This window comes from Myotis nattereri, assembly GCF_964212035.1.
Source record: "Myotis nattereri genome assembly, chromosome: 18".
Classification (NCBI taxonomy): Eukaryota; Metazoa; Chordata; class Mammalia; order Chiroptera; family Vespertilionidae; genus Myotis; species Myotis nattereri.
The window spans coordinates 282,629-297,892 of NC_138093.1; the positions used below are offsets into that span (position 1 = coordinate 282,629).

At 57.0% G+C, this 15,264-nt stretch overlaps 2 protein-coding genes across 2 annotated transcripts; both read right to left on the reverse strand.

The window, feature by feature from the left end:
* Positions 1 to 306: 306 nt before the first annotated feature.
* On the reverse strand, positions 307 to 5,730 carry BTN1A1 (butyrophilin subfamily 1 member A1; the record flags this gene model as incomplete). Its single annotated transcript, XM_081113009.1, has 7 exons — positions 307 to 2,193; positions 2,596 to 2,622; positions 2,733 to 2,753; positions 3,216 to 3,365; positions 4,368 to 4,649; positions 5,064 to 5,417; positions 5,637 to 5,730. 7 exons carry the CDS (start codon positions 5,728 to 5,730, stop codon positions 1,520 to 1,522), a joined length of 1,602 nt encoding a protein of 533 aa, XP_080969135.1. The 3' UTR covers positions 307 to 1,519.
* Positions 5,731 to 9,344: 3,614 nt separating this feature from the next.
* Positions 9,345 to 15,264, reverse strand: LOC308534492 (butyrophilin subfamily 2 member A2-like). Its single transcript, XM_081113008.1, has 5 exons — positions 14,922 to 15,264; positions 13,853 to 14,131; positions 13,356 to 13,556; positions 12,792 to 12,818; positions 9,345 to 10,825 (listed from the first exon to the last, which is right to left on the reverse strand). The coding sequence occupies exons 1-5, from the start codon at positions 15,226 to 15,228 to the stop codon at positions 10,209 to 10,211; spliced, it is 1,431 nt and encodes a 476-aa protein (XP_080969134.1). The 5' UTR covers positions 15,229 to 15,264; the 3' UTR covers positions 9,345 to 10,208.

A 15,264-nucleotide genomic window follows, 5' to 3' on the forward strand; every position in this document is an offset into this window, starting at 1 on the left:
CTCAGAGGCGTGTGTGTGTGTGTGAGTGTGTGTGTGTGTGTAGTATAGATTTTTATTGATGTCAGAGAGCAAGGGAGAGGGAGAGATAGAAATACCAGTGATGACAGAGAATCATCGATCCGCTGCCTCCTGCATGCCCCCTATTGGGGATCGAGCCCACAACCTGGGTGTGTGTCCTGACCGGGAATGGAACCGTGACCACCTGGTTCATAGGTTGCCGCTCAACCACTGAGCCATGCTGGCCGGGCCTTTCCGGTGTTTTTGTTCTGGTTCCACTCATTGCAATAAAGAAAGGAAGGTGCAGCAATCAGACAGACTTATTTATTAGGTTAAGACCACTGGCGACATTGATGCTGAACGCAGGGAAAGTACAATCCGAGTAGGAGATGTGAGCTTGGACAAATGTGCAGCCTGTTGACCAGAGGAGGCTGGGGCATAAGGGAAATGTGAGGACAGACAGGAGCAATCGGGCTCGCTGTGCTGAGCAGGGACACCGCAATCAGGGGACCCAAGGAGAAGGGCGAGGGAGGGAGGCTGTGTGGGGAGAGAGTGCACAGGCCATGGTTTGGAAAAAGGGAGCAGTTGATGCCCAGGAAAGTGTGTGAGGGGTTACACAGGACATTGGGATGACGGCTGAGGGGGCACAAGGCTGAGATAGTGGCTGATGAAGAGGTGATATCCCTGAGGGACGATTCCTGGAACTGCCTCTGAACGGGAGAGAGCCCAGATCATAAGGAGGAGGAGAAGCAGAAACGATGGGGCCCACAGCGTGAGGGTGGGATGGCCCCCAGGCAAGGGAGCAGCAGGTCAGTGCGGAGAGGAACGGGGTCTGAGACACTGCTGTGCACACAACTGTCTAAAATCCTCCTCCCTGTCCACCTCCTGTCTGACACCCTGGCCCTGCTCCTGGCGTCTCTCCTCTATTCCCCCCTCCAATCGCTCAGACTCCACAGCAGCAGGGCCCGTTTCCTCCGCCCTGTAGGACAAGCTTAGGTATTTGAGATACAGGCCCTGACACTGTAGGGGCAGGCCAGGTGGTCATCCCTGGCCTGTGGTCACCTCACTTTCCTCCATCCCAGTGTCCCCTCCAGGTTCCTTGACAGGGTGTTAGCCTCGGGTCTTCTGTTCCCAGAATCCTTTGGGGTTTCTGCTTGCCTGTTCCTCCACATACCCCTCTTCTGGACACCAGGGTGGTTGTCATCACCCCATGACCATCTAACCTGACCCCATCTCGATCCCTGAGCTGTCTGTTGAGTTTATTTCAAGTCCTTCCCTTTAGGATGTGGCCTCCAGGGGTAGAAGAACAGATGTCGTTGAAGAGTCACCTCCCTGGACCCTGACTATTGGTACAGAAACAGATTAGAAAGGTCCCACACTCCACATTCTCTAGCAGCAGCCACACAACCTTCCCCAAACTAATCCCTATCCAACAGGAAGCCACGGAGCTGGGTGAAGCCTGAGGGGCGAGGGTGGCAGAGAGGGGTGAGAGCAAAGGGAAGCAGCTAAGCTGGGCTCCTCCCTAAGGTGCCCCTTGGTTGGCCTGGGTAAAGATGAGTTTAGAATGAAGTGTGTCTGTGTCCCCAGAGGCAGCATCCTCCCCCAAGGGGGACAGTGGGATCTCCTTGGAGGGGTCCCTGGCAACAGCCTCTACCGTGACTTCCTCCAGCCCATCCGTGACCGGGCAGATGGTCAGGGGCTTTTTGCCAGAGGACCACAAGCAGAAGAAGGGTCGGAGGGGGCCAGAGAAAGAGGCCTTGGAGAACGTGTAGATGTGGGACCCGTCCATCATGTTGTAGAAGGCAACATCTCCTGAGTCATAGTCCAGGAAAATCCCAACCCGACGGGGAGGTCCTGCCAGGGGGAGAGGGGTACGCAGGGGGGTGAGAGCCCAGTACCCATTTCCATACAGCTCCACAGCCCAGAACCCATTCTTGGGAGTCATGGGGTCAAATCCTTTCTTCATCACATCCTCCCTGCAGACCCCGATGGCCCAGTCGGTCCTATCCCCCACCTCCACCTCCCAGTAATGCCTCCCGGAGGTGAAGGCCTCCCGCCCCAGCACGCAAGGCCAGGAGTCAAATCTCTCCGGCTTCTCGGGCAGTTTCTGACGTTCATCTTCCAGCCGCACAGACTTGGAATCCTCATGCAGAAAGAGGTGGGGGTGGGCGGTGTCTGGGTCCAGAGTCACATCAACTAGACACGGAGAGGAAGTGAGTCTGAGCAGGTGTGAATGTGAGAGGCTGCAAGCCCTGCCCTCCCTTCTCCAAAGAGAGAGGAGCTGGCAGGTCTCCTCCGAGGACAGCTGAACTGTTCAGCCTGCTCAGCTGTCTCTATTCCCCTCTTCCCTCGACAGCCACAGGTGATGTACAAGCTGACTGTCCCCAGGGTCTAACACCCTGGCCAGAGGGGCTTGTCTCCTATCCATCTCCCACGCCAACCGTGTGCCTCAAGGAAAAGTTGATGCTATTTGCCACCTTTCCCCCTCTCTAGCCTCATCCCTAAAAGGTGTTGGTGCTTTTGTTTCCAACTATTGTAGGACTTTGAGTCCTTGGGGGTTGAAGCCTCAGAGCCCTTGAGAGGTTGAGAGTCACTGACCTGCATGCAGTGTAGCTTTCTTCCACTCTGCAATGAGACAGAGAGACAGTCACTGAAAGGTTTTATAGGCGCGAGCGAGAGAGAGATAGAGAGGGAGAATCTTGAGGGTGAAATAATGACAAGAAGACAGAACTTACTGAGCTCTTTCAGGAGTTTCTCTGGAAAACAAACAGAAATAACAAATGACCTTCTACAGTGGACGCGATGACGCTCACAAAGGAGTAGCTGTTACATCGTGGCTACTCCACCACTGAAACGTGATCAATGGTGAAGCACAAGAATTGTGCTGTTTTCTAAGTAACATGCAGGAAGTTCCTATTGGCTTGGCTCGTATCTGCAGTCGTTACTGGGAAACGGAAGTAAAAGTGAGGATAGAGCCTCAGCGTGGGTAGTGAGCAAACTTCAGGTCTAACACCTGCTAGAACTGGTTCTGATTCCTCCTGCACCCAAACCTCTGTCCTTGCTCAGACTGAGTATCAGTGACCCCAGGAGCCCTAGAATCCCCTCTGACACTCAGAATTCCAGAGTCCAATATCTTCCCCTGGCAGCTATACTGCAGGACTTGGACCCAACCTCACTTGGACGCACTCCTGACAAGCAGCCGGGATGCTATGACTCACCTGTAGAGCTGAATTCATCCTTCCTCCGCCTGGCCCTTTCCTTGTATAGTCTCCAGGTGAAAAATATGGACCCGATGGTCAGAACTCCTAGGACCACTAAGATGACAGCCACAGCCACCACCCAGGGAGTCAGCCTTGGGAAGAAAGGAGCTGAAACAAAGGACATTTGTTGCGAAACATTGAGCAAGTCCAGCTCCTCTTCTGGTTCCAAAGGGACTCGGAAGAGGGCATGACCTGGACCTCTCCCTCCCATTCCTTCCAGGGTGAAAACAGTCCCTCCAATGCCACTCAGGCTTTTCAGGAAAAAAAAATCTTAGGTAGGAAAAAGCAGAGAAAGAGAGGAATGAAGATGAATAAGAGTCGTTTTGGGACAGAACAAGAAAAAAATGGACGAATTCATGTTGTTATGGAAATTCCTCCTTAATGATCAATGGAGGACCTGAGCCAAGGGCACAGGGAAGTAACCCAGGAAGGGGAAGCGTCACCTCTGGGTGCAACAGCACAGACTCAGTGACCCAGGGAGAAGGAACAGTTCCTGCCTGGACCAGAGGCAGTATGTGGGGGACAATGAGAAGATTCATTTTCCTGAGGACCCTGGACAGAGCTCTCGCCTGGGCTGGAGGAGAAAGGGGTGGAAACAGGAGGGCTTAGTCTTCCTGCTTGCTCAAGGAATGGGTCTCGGGATCAGGAAGGCCTGCAGGGACAAAGCTTCTCTATCCAAGGTGCATCTCCTAAGAAAACCTGGGTTTTCTACAAGGTCTTGGTACAGTTTATGCCTTCAGAATATTTAAAAAATATTTTTATTGATTTCAGAAATGAAAAGAGAGAGAAGAGAGGGAGAGAGAGAGAGAGAAAGAGAGAGAGAGAAACATCAATGATGAGAGAGAATCATCAATTAGCTACCTCCTGCACACCCCACACTGGGGATCGAGCCTGAAACCCGGGCATGTGTCCTGACCGATAATCCAACCGCAACCTCCTGGTTCATAGGTCGACAACGCTCATCCACTGAATCTTGGGGCTAAAATCTTTACTCTGAGTGACGTTGGTGGGGCTCCCTCATGAGAGTGGGTGGGATTTTAGGTGGAGAAAGTAGACTGCTCTGCCAGGTGGTCACGCTTCACAGAGGAACCCAGTGTTGGGCTCACTGACCTGGTATGAAAATGTCGACTTCCTTCTCCTGTCCGAGGAGGAGGTTCTGGATGCAGCAGGACACGTTCTTCACGGAGGGGTCCCTGATGGTCACGGAAGCCGTCACGGTGAACAGGCCTTCTTCGTCGGGATCCCTGGCCTCTGAGGTGGAGGAGAACTTCTCTCCCGTGGGAGTCCTCCACTGCACCCGGGGCTCCGGGTACCACCCCAGCGAGGTGCACTCCAGCCGGGTCTGCCCGTTGCCTTGAAGGTCCGTGCGGATGTGAGGATCAGAGCCCAGCGCTGTGGAGAGAGCAGCTGGCCTTACTCCGTCAGGGCGCTCCCTCCGGAGCCTTAGACCCACAGGGCGGCATAGATTGAGAGAGAGAAGCACGCGGGGAGGGGGGGGGAGGGCTCCTCTCCATACTGCATCACACAAGGAAACTGAGCGTCATCACGGGCATTTCATAACCTCCTCAGAAAGGGGCGCCAGCCCGCGGGCCTGGCTCAGCGGCTGAGCATCAACCTATGAACCAGGAGGTCAGGGTTCCTTCCAGGTCAGGGCACCCGCCGGGATGTGGGCTGATCAATGACGCTCTCATCATTGACCTTTCCATCTCCCTCTCCCTCTCCCTTCCTCTCTGAAATCGATAAACATGTATCTAAAAAGAGACGCACACCTCCCGGGAGTCAGGGAGAAGGGCTCGCGGTACTCACCGGCCACCCGCAGGCGCACGCGGGCCTCTCCGTGGCCTGGGCCGTCCTCCCGCCGGAAGGAGCAGCGGTACTCGCCGTCGTCCGAGGCCTGGACCCCGCGGATCCGGAGCGCCACGCGGCCCTGGGCCAGGCGGTCCAGCACCAGCTCGGCTCGGCCCCGGTACCGGGCCAGCTGCTCGGCGTCCTGCGCGCGCCCGGCCCGGTGCACCAGCACCGCCAGGGCCTCCGGCTCCCGCAGCCACCGCATCTCCAGGGGCGCGGCGCTCAGGTTCGCGGGCAGGTGGCAGGGCAGCTCCGCGTCCGCGCCCACCAGCGCCAGGACCGGCTCCGCGGGCCCCGCCACGTCGAAGGGAGCTGCCAGGAACCGGACAGTTAGACACCGGGGCAGCCAGACACCGGGAGGGCCGAGGACGGATGGGGACCGGGCTCCCCGCCCCAGGGCAGCTTCCCTACACCCATTCCTGGGGCAGCCCGCCCCACGGCACCAGTTTGGGGCCCAGGCTGAGCCGCCAGGGAGAACCGAAGGGGTCATTTCTGTTTACCCTGCAGGCCAGGGACAGCAGGGAGACCCACCTGCGTCCACGGGACCTGCGAGCAGCCCGCGCAGATGCAGAAGCAGGAGGGTGAGCAGACACCCCCCGAGGCAGGGGCTGGGGAAGGCGGCCATCGCCCTCCGCTGCAGTCAGTGGGGAGCTTGGCCTAGAAGACAAAGGGCAGTTCTTTCCCCTCGGAGGCGCCAGGCCTTGCACAGACCCCCCCCCCACGCCCTCCACACACGCACAAGCCGGCCATCCGCCCACCCAACACCCTAAAAGAACACAATGGGCCCTACAACCCTGAGGAGACAGGAGGTGGGAGCTGTGAGACAGGGTGCCCCGGAAGGGGTGCCTGTGAAGGAAGGAATCTTGGGACCACTGTTCTACAAAACCCTCTTCTTTCAAAGGCAGTGATTCGGTCTTTGCTTTAGCAATGATGACAGAGATAACGCGATAGAGGCAGAGGTGGGTGCCGGGAATGAAGAGGAAAAAGCAGAGGTTGGAGGAGGACAGGGAAGGCGCTGAGAGAGCTAAGGGCGTGCAGTGCAGAGGGCCAGAGGGAGAGGACATGCCTCCTGGCTGAGCGGGATCTGGGCACCCACCTGGCTCCTTGGAGGAAAGGGCACCTGCCAGGCACTGCCACCGAGTGAGAAGGCTGGGCGCGCCCCGGGCCAAGTTAAAGCCACAGAGGAGGAAGGGGCAGTGCCCTCAGGAGCGCCTGCCCCCACCCCATCCCCGACGTGTTTACTTTGGAAAGGAGTTTTCCAGCGACAACGGGAAACGTCTGCTGCTCAGAGAACAGGGCCTACGCCGAAGCACCGGGCTAACTAAATGGGCAGAGTGGACAGGGAAGGGGGCAAGAGAACGCTGGGAGGAGCCGGGAGCCTCCGCTCCTTCATCTCTAAAACGGGAATATTGTTAATAATAACCTTATTCAGAGGGGTTAAGCATGTAGAGCACAAAGCTTACAGTAGGGACATAGAAGAGGGTGTGACTTGTATTTTTTTATTATTTATGTGGGCTGAGAATTCCAGGTAGGCTGTACGTACCTGTGTGTGATTCGGTTTTTAGGGCCCCAGGGTTGCCTCCCGGGGAGCAACTCACGAGGCCTGCACTTCCTATTCGAGGTTAAGCCTCTTATTGTTATGGAAAAAGAATATGGGAAAATGTTTTTTAAAAAGTAGAAATCACCCATAATGTCATCGACTGACGATAACCTCTACTCACATGTCAGCATCTTTCATCCCAGGGTTTACTTTAGGTGCATCAGAAAACAGAACTGATGAGGCTTCTGCAAAATTTGAAGGGTGGTTAACCGTTATACCATATTGTAGGTTCTTACACTTCCCAAGGCTGTGGGCATCTTGGTTTTTGCCTATTATACATAGTACATGTTACAAATAGGCGTTGTCCATATCTTTGATAACTTCCTGATATGCTTTCTGATCAATTCCGAGAAATGTAGTCATTGGGTCCAAGGGGATGAGCAGGCCGCCCAAGTTCCTTCCTGGAATGCTGAACCTGTCTCACTATCAACAGAACGTCCTCCTCACCTAACCCTGCCTGCACCACTGAAGTGGATCAAGCTGTGATCTTACCATGCTTTTATTTATTTATTTTTTAAAAATATTTTTATTGCTTTCAGAGAGGAAGGGAGAGAGAAACATCCATGATGAGAGAGAATCATGGATCGGCTGCCTCCTGCACACCCCACACTGGGGATGAAGCCTGCAACCCTGGCCTGTGCCCTGACTGGGAATCAAACTGTGACTTCTTGGTTCCTAGGTTGACGCTCACCCACTGAGCCACACCGGCCGGGTTTACCATGTATTTATGTAATAGTGAGGTTGGTCACTTTTCATATTATCCACTCAATATTTTCCGGAAGTGAGCTCTTCAGGCCAACCACTCATTTGTTTCCTAGACAGACACATTCTGGTGCTGTTTCATATCCATTTGTATGAGCTTTTTTTATAAATTAAAGATGTCAGCTCTGTATTATATTTGTGGCAAAAATCCTTCATTACCACAGTTTAGTCCTGGTCTTCTAATTGGGAATATGATGAAGACCAAACAAATGATTGACCCACCAGACTGCTAGGAGAATTACTTCCCCAATGCAAATCTGATTATTTCACGTTTTGCTTAAAAATCCCTACATATGCCCAGCTGGTGTGGCTCAGTGGTTGAACGTTGAACCATGAACCAGGAGGTCAGGGTTTGATTCCTGGTCAGGGCACAGGCCCGGGTGGTGGGCTTGATCCCCAGTGTGGGGCATGCAGGAGGCAGCTGGGATCAATGACTCTCTCTCATGATTGATGTTTCTGTCCTTCTCTCCTTCTCCCTCCCTCTCTCTGAAATCAATAAAACATATATTTTTTTAAATCTCTACAAATCTCCTTAGTGACCCCAGCACCAAGTTCAGGCACCTTAATCAGGGCAAGAAAATGCTGTAGGACTGAGTGTTCTGCTTCCTTCCTTTCCTCTATTTTCTCCAAGGGCCTACACACCCACCGGAGGAATTTGGGTAGAGATGTGGTTGTCTCAACCTGCAACCCCCTCTCAGGCCTTAAGATGGTAGTGTTGTCTCCCTCTCCTCCCGGCTGCTGGCTTCCCATGAATGGTGGGGATGCCCTGGAGAGGGCCCTGGCTCAGGGTTTTGGGTTTGTCTTCTTTGCATGGGGCCTAAGACAAAGGACTGGGTGAGGGCATCCCGGAGGGCACTGTGTTCTGTGGCTCCTTACTCAGCATTGAACCCGCTGCTCTTCCCGGGGGCGCACACTGTTGGCACGCTGGTAATAATCAGATAGGGCCCGCTGATAGGTTGGCATGGTAGCGATGACATCAATCCCCATTGACCAAGCCCGTGTTGAATGGATGTGCACTGTACACCTCCGAGTTCGTGTAGGTGAAGTGCCGGCAGGGCAGTGAGGAGGCCTGGGTGACTGGTGACGGGTTTCTGTATGGAAGAGGGACTCTTGGGGATGGGAGAGGTGCAAAGTGCCCTAGGGTCAGGCTGAGTGGGAATGCTGTCGCAAAGGAGAATTCCCAGAATAAAGTAAAAGGGAGACAGGACCTCAGAGGAGCCAGTGAAGTGAGGTTGGAGTGAGCTTGCAGGGAGGGACCAGGGAGTCTGACGCACCTGAGCTCCCCCAGAATCTACCCCGTTGCAGCCCCTCCCTGCCACCTGGTGGGGTGAGCCCTCCAGGCAGGGCTACAAACCTTAGGGAATTTTAGGGGTGGGCCAGGAATTCATTCACCTTGCTTTCCTCTTGTGGGGCACTCAGGAGGCAGCCGATCAATGATTCTCACCCTTGGTGTTTCTATCTCCCTCTCCCTCTCTGAAATCAAAAAATATATTTTAAAAAACAAACAACAAAAACACACTAACGTCCAGCTAAATACTGTGTGGTTTCATTTCCGGCCTGGGGAATTCACTTGTTAGAATTTCCTTCTTCCTTTTCGGGCATTAAGGGACCCTTCTCCTTGAACAACCCATTTCCAGTAGATTTTAGTGACTTGTGCTGTTTGTTCTTCCCAGGAAGCCCCCCTCAACCCTGGTCTTCATCTGACCCGAGGCAGAGCTCACCCCGAGAATAGCCTTCCTGGGGGGTATTTCTTGAAAACAGTGGCGATTGCTTAATTAGCAAATGCCCCGAGATTGCGCACCTTCTCTCATGGGCAGATACGAGAATCCGTCTCTATTAAAGCCAGACATCAGATTTGCAAAACAAACTGAACAATGCCACGCACATCACTAGCATTTATTTTGCTTTGCAAACCAGTCATCTTTCACAAAAATATGTTATGTTAATCTTAATCCGTTTATAGCTGTCATATAAATATAGATTGACAGACTTCTTCGAAGCTTTTCAGTCCAATATAGCAAATATTAGCAGCAAAAATGAGCAAAAGCCCCCTGGGGCCTCGGTCATTTTTCGTGAATAAGGCATCCTGAGGCCAAGAAGCTGGAAACCAGCGGCCTCTCCGCTGAACCGAGGCCTTGCGATGAACTGGTTCACTGCTCACCTGCTCACCTGGGGCCTTACACCCCGGCCACTCTCCGCGACTGCCCCCTCGATTTTGGCGGGGACACCTGAGCCAGGACCGATCCCCAGGGATCCTGTCTTTCATCTTGTGTCTGTTTCGTCCTTTCAGCCTGGGAGCTTTGCTGTGTAGGCTGCAAACCGGGGGGTGGGCGGGCTGGACCTTCAGGTGCTGGGACCCTGGGTCAGGCCCTCCCAGCCCGCCGTCCCGCTTCCTCATCCCTGACCTCCAAGGGCGGCTCTCTGTCCTCTCAGGTCCTGGGGCACCTGCTGGCCTCACGGCGAGTCCACGGTGCCTGGTGTGGACTCGGGTTCAAGGCCCCACGCGTCACCTGATGCTACTGCAGTGGGCTCTCCGCCCGTCGCCGCCCAGCACTTTCTTTGGTTGGGGGCCACCCAGAGCCCTGGTGTCCCCGGGACTGGCCCCTGCCCCCTGGTGACCGGCAAATGAGCTGCTGCAGCAACTACCTCAGCGGGGAGACGGCCTGGGGTGCGGGGCCTCGGAAGGGGGTCTCCGATGTGACCACAGCGGGTGCGTGGCAGGAGGAGCGGCCAGAGCTCCCCTACTCTCCTCGGAGGCCAGGGAACTGGTGGCTGCGCTCGGTCCTCGCCCCGTGCAGGACCAGGCCGCCCTCAGGCACTGGGACGCCCCGGGCCCCGGCGAACGCGGGGCAGATGGACAGGGCGCCATCGTCTGAGCCCAAGCGGAAGAAGGGGCGCAGGGGCCCCGAGAAGGACGCGCGCGGGCAGGTGTAGAGGTGCGCGCGCTCCCGCGCGTCGTAGAAGGACACGTCCCCGGCCTCGTAGTCCAGGAACACGGCCACGCGGCGCAGGCGCCCCCTTAGGGGCAGCACCCTCTCGGGCGAGGCCAGCGCGCGGTACCGGCCCTCGAACATCTCCAGGGTCCAGAAGCCGTGCCCGGGGGCCAGCGGCCCCTCGCCCCTCCGCTCTGCGCCCGCCGCGCAGATGCCCACGGACCAGGCCATGGCGCGCTCCACCTCCACCTCCCAGCAGTGCCGGCCTTCGGAGAAGCTGGGGGCGCCCAGCACGCAGGGCCGGCAGGAGAACCGCTCGGGGGTGTCGGGCAGGCTCTGCCGCGAGGGCCCCCGCCGCACGCTCCTCCGGTCCTCGGACAGGAAGAGCTCGGGGTGCGCGGTCTCGGGGTCCAGGACCACGTCGGCTGCGGAGGAAGCCCCGGGTCAGGCCGCAGAGGCGGGGACACGCCCCTCCCCTGCGCGGGGATCCCCCGGAAGGGCCGGATCCCAGGCCCCGGGCGGCCCAGGCGAGAACTCCCGACCTGCGCGTCCACCTGCGCGGGTGGCGTGGCCTCGGGTGGAGAACGGGCTCCGGGAGAGGCGGCCCCAGCGCGTGCGCTGCAGGGAGCGCTTTCTCTCTCTCCGCATCCTCGGGTCCCCAACCCCCTTTTCTCGCCAGGACCTCTGACTTGAGACTCTCCTTAGCCGGGGAGCTGGCAGAGACCCCGTCCCCGCCCCACCCCAGGGAAGCCATTCGGGCCCATCACTCCCCGCACACACGCGGGCAGGAGCCCGGGTGGGTCCTCGGCGTCCGCCGGGTTAACCGGGTGGCGGCAACGTAAGTGACGGACAAGGGCTCCCTTCAAAGGGCGAAGGAGGACAAGGCCCCCGAAGCCACTGCCCCCGAGAGGCGAGCCCGGCAGAGGCGGGCCGCTCCCACCGGCTGTGCGCTAACACCTGCGCCCAAGGGACCTCTCCCGGTGCGGGAGGTGCCGAAGGGCGCTCCGCAGACCTCCCCACCTGCCCTTCCGTGACTGAACCGGCCGGCGTCCATCGTGTTAAAATGCCTTCTCCCTCCCCCATCTTGTATGTCCAACGGTGACAGTTGTAAAATTCACCCAAAGAGGAAAGGGCCAGCCCTTGCTGGCTGGGCCCAGCTGTTAGAGCGACGGCCTGCGGACTGAAGGGTCCCGGGTTCCATCCCGGTCCAGGGCAGGTACCTTGGCTCAGGCTCGAACCCAGGCCCTGGTTGGGGGGTTCGTTTGGAGGCCACCAGTCCATGTGTCTCTCTCACATCTGTGTTTCTCTCCGTGTCGCTCCCTCCCCCTTTCACTCTCTCTAAAGGTCAGTGGGAAAATGTCCTCAGGTGAGGATTAACAATAAATAAATAAACAAACAAGGAAGGAAAGGGCCAAGCCCCTTGGTGTCTGCTAAAACCTGGACTCTTTGGGGCCTTTGGGCAGAGGGAGCTGAATCACACACAGCGCAGGGAGCGCATAGGACTCTGTGGGCTCCCACTTGCCCAGGCCCGGTCCCTGTGGGCTGCGCCCAGCATCAGGGCTCCCCTGGGCAGGGAGGCGTTTCCTGAGGCAGCTCCTGGCAGCTCCCTGCAGCCTGCACCTTCCCCGGTTACATCTATCTCAGCCAGCAGTGTCCTCCCTCACGTAAACCCCGGGTCCAAAGAGTCCCGACCCCTGAACCATAACCTCGGGGAGGTCCGCTCTGTGCCTGACCTGCTTGTCCTCCCTTAGTCAGGGGTCAAATGACACTGAAAAGCGAGGGCGGGAAAATGGCTCCTCTCCCGCTCCTGGAGGCAGGACAGCAATTTCTCTGCTGTTCATATTCCCCCTGAGGACCGGGCACAGCCCTCGGGGACACACGAGTCACTCTCAGAACTGGTTTTCGAAGCAACTGCAGGCACACTGGCCAAGACTGAGGAAAGGGTGGTTCCCTCATTCCTGGCTCAGGCCTGGCTCAGGGGTTCAGCGTCGGCCCATGAACCAGGAGGCCACAGTTCCATTCCCGGTCCCGGCACAGGCCCGGGTTGTGGGCTCGATCTCCAGTGCGTGGTGTGCAGGAGGCAGCTGTTCAATGATTCTCTCTCATCATTGCTGTTTCTATCTCTCTCTCCCTCTCCCTTCCTCTCTGTGAAATGAATAAAAACACCGTTTTTAAAAAACGAGGGTGGGAAGGAAGCGAAGAGTTGACATCAGCCCCGGGAATTCCTGTGGGAAGAGCTGGGATGCCTCATTGGGTGGGGGTGGGATGCTGCGAGTGAACTGACCCCAGCCCAGGCCCCCCCGCACTGTGGCCCTGGTGCCCCTCAGCGTACCCGTCCCTTTGCTGGCTAGTGGGGGAGGCTCAGGAGGTGAGGGACGGCCGGGTGCTCACCAGCATGTAGGAGGCCTCTTCTCCATCCTGCAAGGGGACAGACAGTGAGCTTCCCGAGGTGACCGAGACCAGCAGGAAGCATGCGGTGCACAGGGCCATTCAGGAAATGCGAGACTTACGCAATTCTTCCTGAAGCTGCTCTGAAAAAATAAACAGAAACACAACGGACGCCCTCAGCGTGTGTAGTTCTCTGCACGTGAGTCGCTGGTAAACGAAGGCCTAGCTCTTTCTGTGACCCCCCTCCCCCACCTCTCAGGACGCGCCAGGTCCCAGAGAGGAGGTGGACCAGGTGGCCGGACTGTCCTGGCTCAGTGAGGTTTGCTTTCTTTCAGCAACAGGGCGCTCTCTGCAGCCAGGTGGGTGGATGTAACATCTGAGGAAGGCGAAAGGGAGCTGGGGTGGGGGGGGGGGGGAAGGGGGCCGGGACGCAGAGCCCCAAGCCCTGACAGTCCCATTCGTCCTGTCTCCCAGGCTCCTGCAGCCCAGCAGGGTCCTGGGAACGGCAGTGAAGGCCCTCTTACTCGTTCACTGTTTGTTAGCCGTTCTTTCTCTCTTTCCCCACACGTTCTTGCCCCTGCTCCTTACGAGCCATTTCTTTCTGTTTATTTTCAAGGTCTTTTTCCAGGGCCAGAGCTTCTTTTCTCCTGCGGAGTTTCCTGATGAGACAGACGCTGCCGAGGATGATGAGGAGGAGGAGCAGAGCAGGCAGGACGACAGCCAGGGCCTCCATCCAGGGGAAGGGAGACGAGCTGGGGATCAAGGGTTCTGGAAGGGGGGCCAGAGAAGTCCCAGTGAGTGAGGCCAGGGAGGCCGGGGTGAGAACCATCACAGGGAGGAAAATCAGATTTACACTCAGAGAAGAGGCTCCTACTCCTGAGTTTTGAGAATATTTTATGTTCCCCTTGTGATGCGGGGAGAGGCCTCAGCTCAGCTGCTGCCCCAGCTCTTCAGGGCCCAGGACCCTCCCGCTGCAGCTCCTCCCCGAGCCTCGCTGGGGCTCCCCTCTGTCCGCTGAGGACCCTGCCCTCATGGGCTGGGCCCCCAGAGGGCAGGGAGCGAACCTGGAATGAAGATCACAGAGTCCTTCTCCTGGCCGAGCAGCGTGTTGTTGACGGAGCAGGTCATGTTCCTCACGGAGCTGTCCGTGATCACGGCCAAGGTGACCGTGAAGAGGCCATCAGCATCCTGGGCGTAAGCCTCCTCCAGGGCGGGCGTGACCTCACCATACGGGTCCCTCCATACTGCGTGGGGCTCGGGGTACCACCCTTCCGACGTGCATTCCAGCCGGATGCCCCCATCCTCATGGTCCTTCATCTCAATGAGGGGCTTGGAGCCCAGGCCTGGGGACAGAGAGATACATCTAAAACCTCTACTTCTGAAGCATGTTCCTGGTAAAAGACACTCAGAGGTCTCTAAGGAGCAGCATCAGCACCATCTGTGGGGTTTAGGACGCATGGAACTGAGCATCTCGGAGGGAAGGGAGGGGGAGGGCGGTGGGTGGAAGGTGATCAACCAAAGACCTTGTATGCATATGTGCATGGCCCACGGCCACAGACAATAGGTGGTGAGGGCGTGGGGTGGGGAGGGGTGGCCTGGAGGGGTCAGTGGGAGGAAAAGGGGATATATGCAATATTTTCAACAATAAAGGTTTCTTAAAAGCTGTAGGGATTAAACTTTCTCCCTGCTCAAGGCTCCCGCTGTGTTCTGTGTGCTTCTCAGGACTCCATGCCCACAGCTCAGCAGGGCAAAGCCACTGGTTGGGTCCTGGGGCAGGAGGAGGCTGTCCTCCGAGGTTGAAGGGAATTCTAGGCAAAAACCTACTGGACGGCGTGACCAGTGTGGCTCAGTGGTTGAATGTCGACCTATGGACCAGGAGTTCATGGTTCGATTCCCTGTCAGGGCATATGCCTGGGTTGCATATGGGGGGCATGTAGGAGGCAGCTGATCAATGATTCTCTCTCATCATTGATGTTTCTTTCTCTTCCTCTCCCTTCCTCTCCGAAATCAATAAAAATACATTTTAAAAAATATATATTAACAACAAAACAAAGAAACCTACTGGGCTGCCGGGGCCTAAGGTTCAGTGAGTCACTCTGTGAAAAAGCCACCGAAGGGAGCGACACGACGCACCTGCCACCACCAGGCGCATGGCGGCCTCGTCGTAGGACCTGCCTCGCTGGAAGTAGCAGCGGTAGACGCCGTCGTCGTGGGCTGTGACGTTGTGAATGACGAGGGCCACCCTCCCCTTGCTAATGTCCTCGCTCACAAAGGTGGTCCGTCCGCGGTACTGTGCCATCTGCTCCTCGGGCCTCTCGCGCCCGCCCACGTACACCAGCACCGCCGGGGAGAGCCGAGCCCGGCACCACCGCACCTCCATGTCCTCCGCGCTCTTCTCAGGCAACAGGTGGCAGCGGAGCACGGTGTGTTCTCCCACCATAGCCAGGATGGGCTCATCCGGTCCCACGACTGTAAA

What these genes read in the sequence shown, in the direction of transcription:
- LOC308534492 (XM_081113008.1), bottom strand. Translation starts at nt 15,228, where the DNA reads ATGGTGGGAGAACACACCGTGCTCCGCTGCCACCTGTTGCCTGAGAAG. An exon ending in CTCTGTGATCTTCATTCCAG is followed by an intron (nt 13,557 to 13,852) that starts GTTCGCTCCCTG and finishes CCCCCCTTCCAG; the next exon opens with AACCCTTGATCCCCAGCTCG. An exon ending in AAGAGGCCTCCTACATGCTG is followed by an intron (nt 10,826 to 12,791) that starts GTGAGCACCCGG and finishes CTTCCTCCGCAG; the next exon opens with CCGACGTGGTCCTGGACCCC.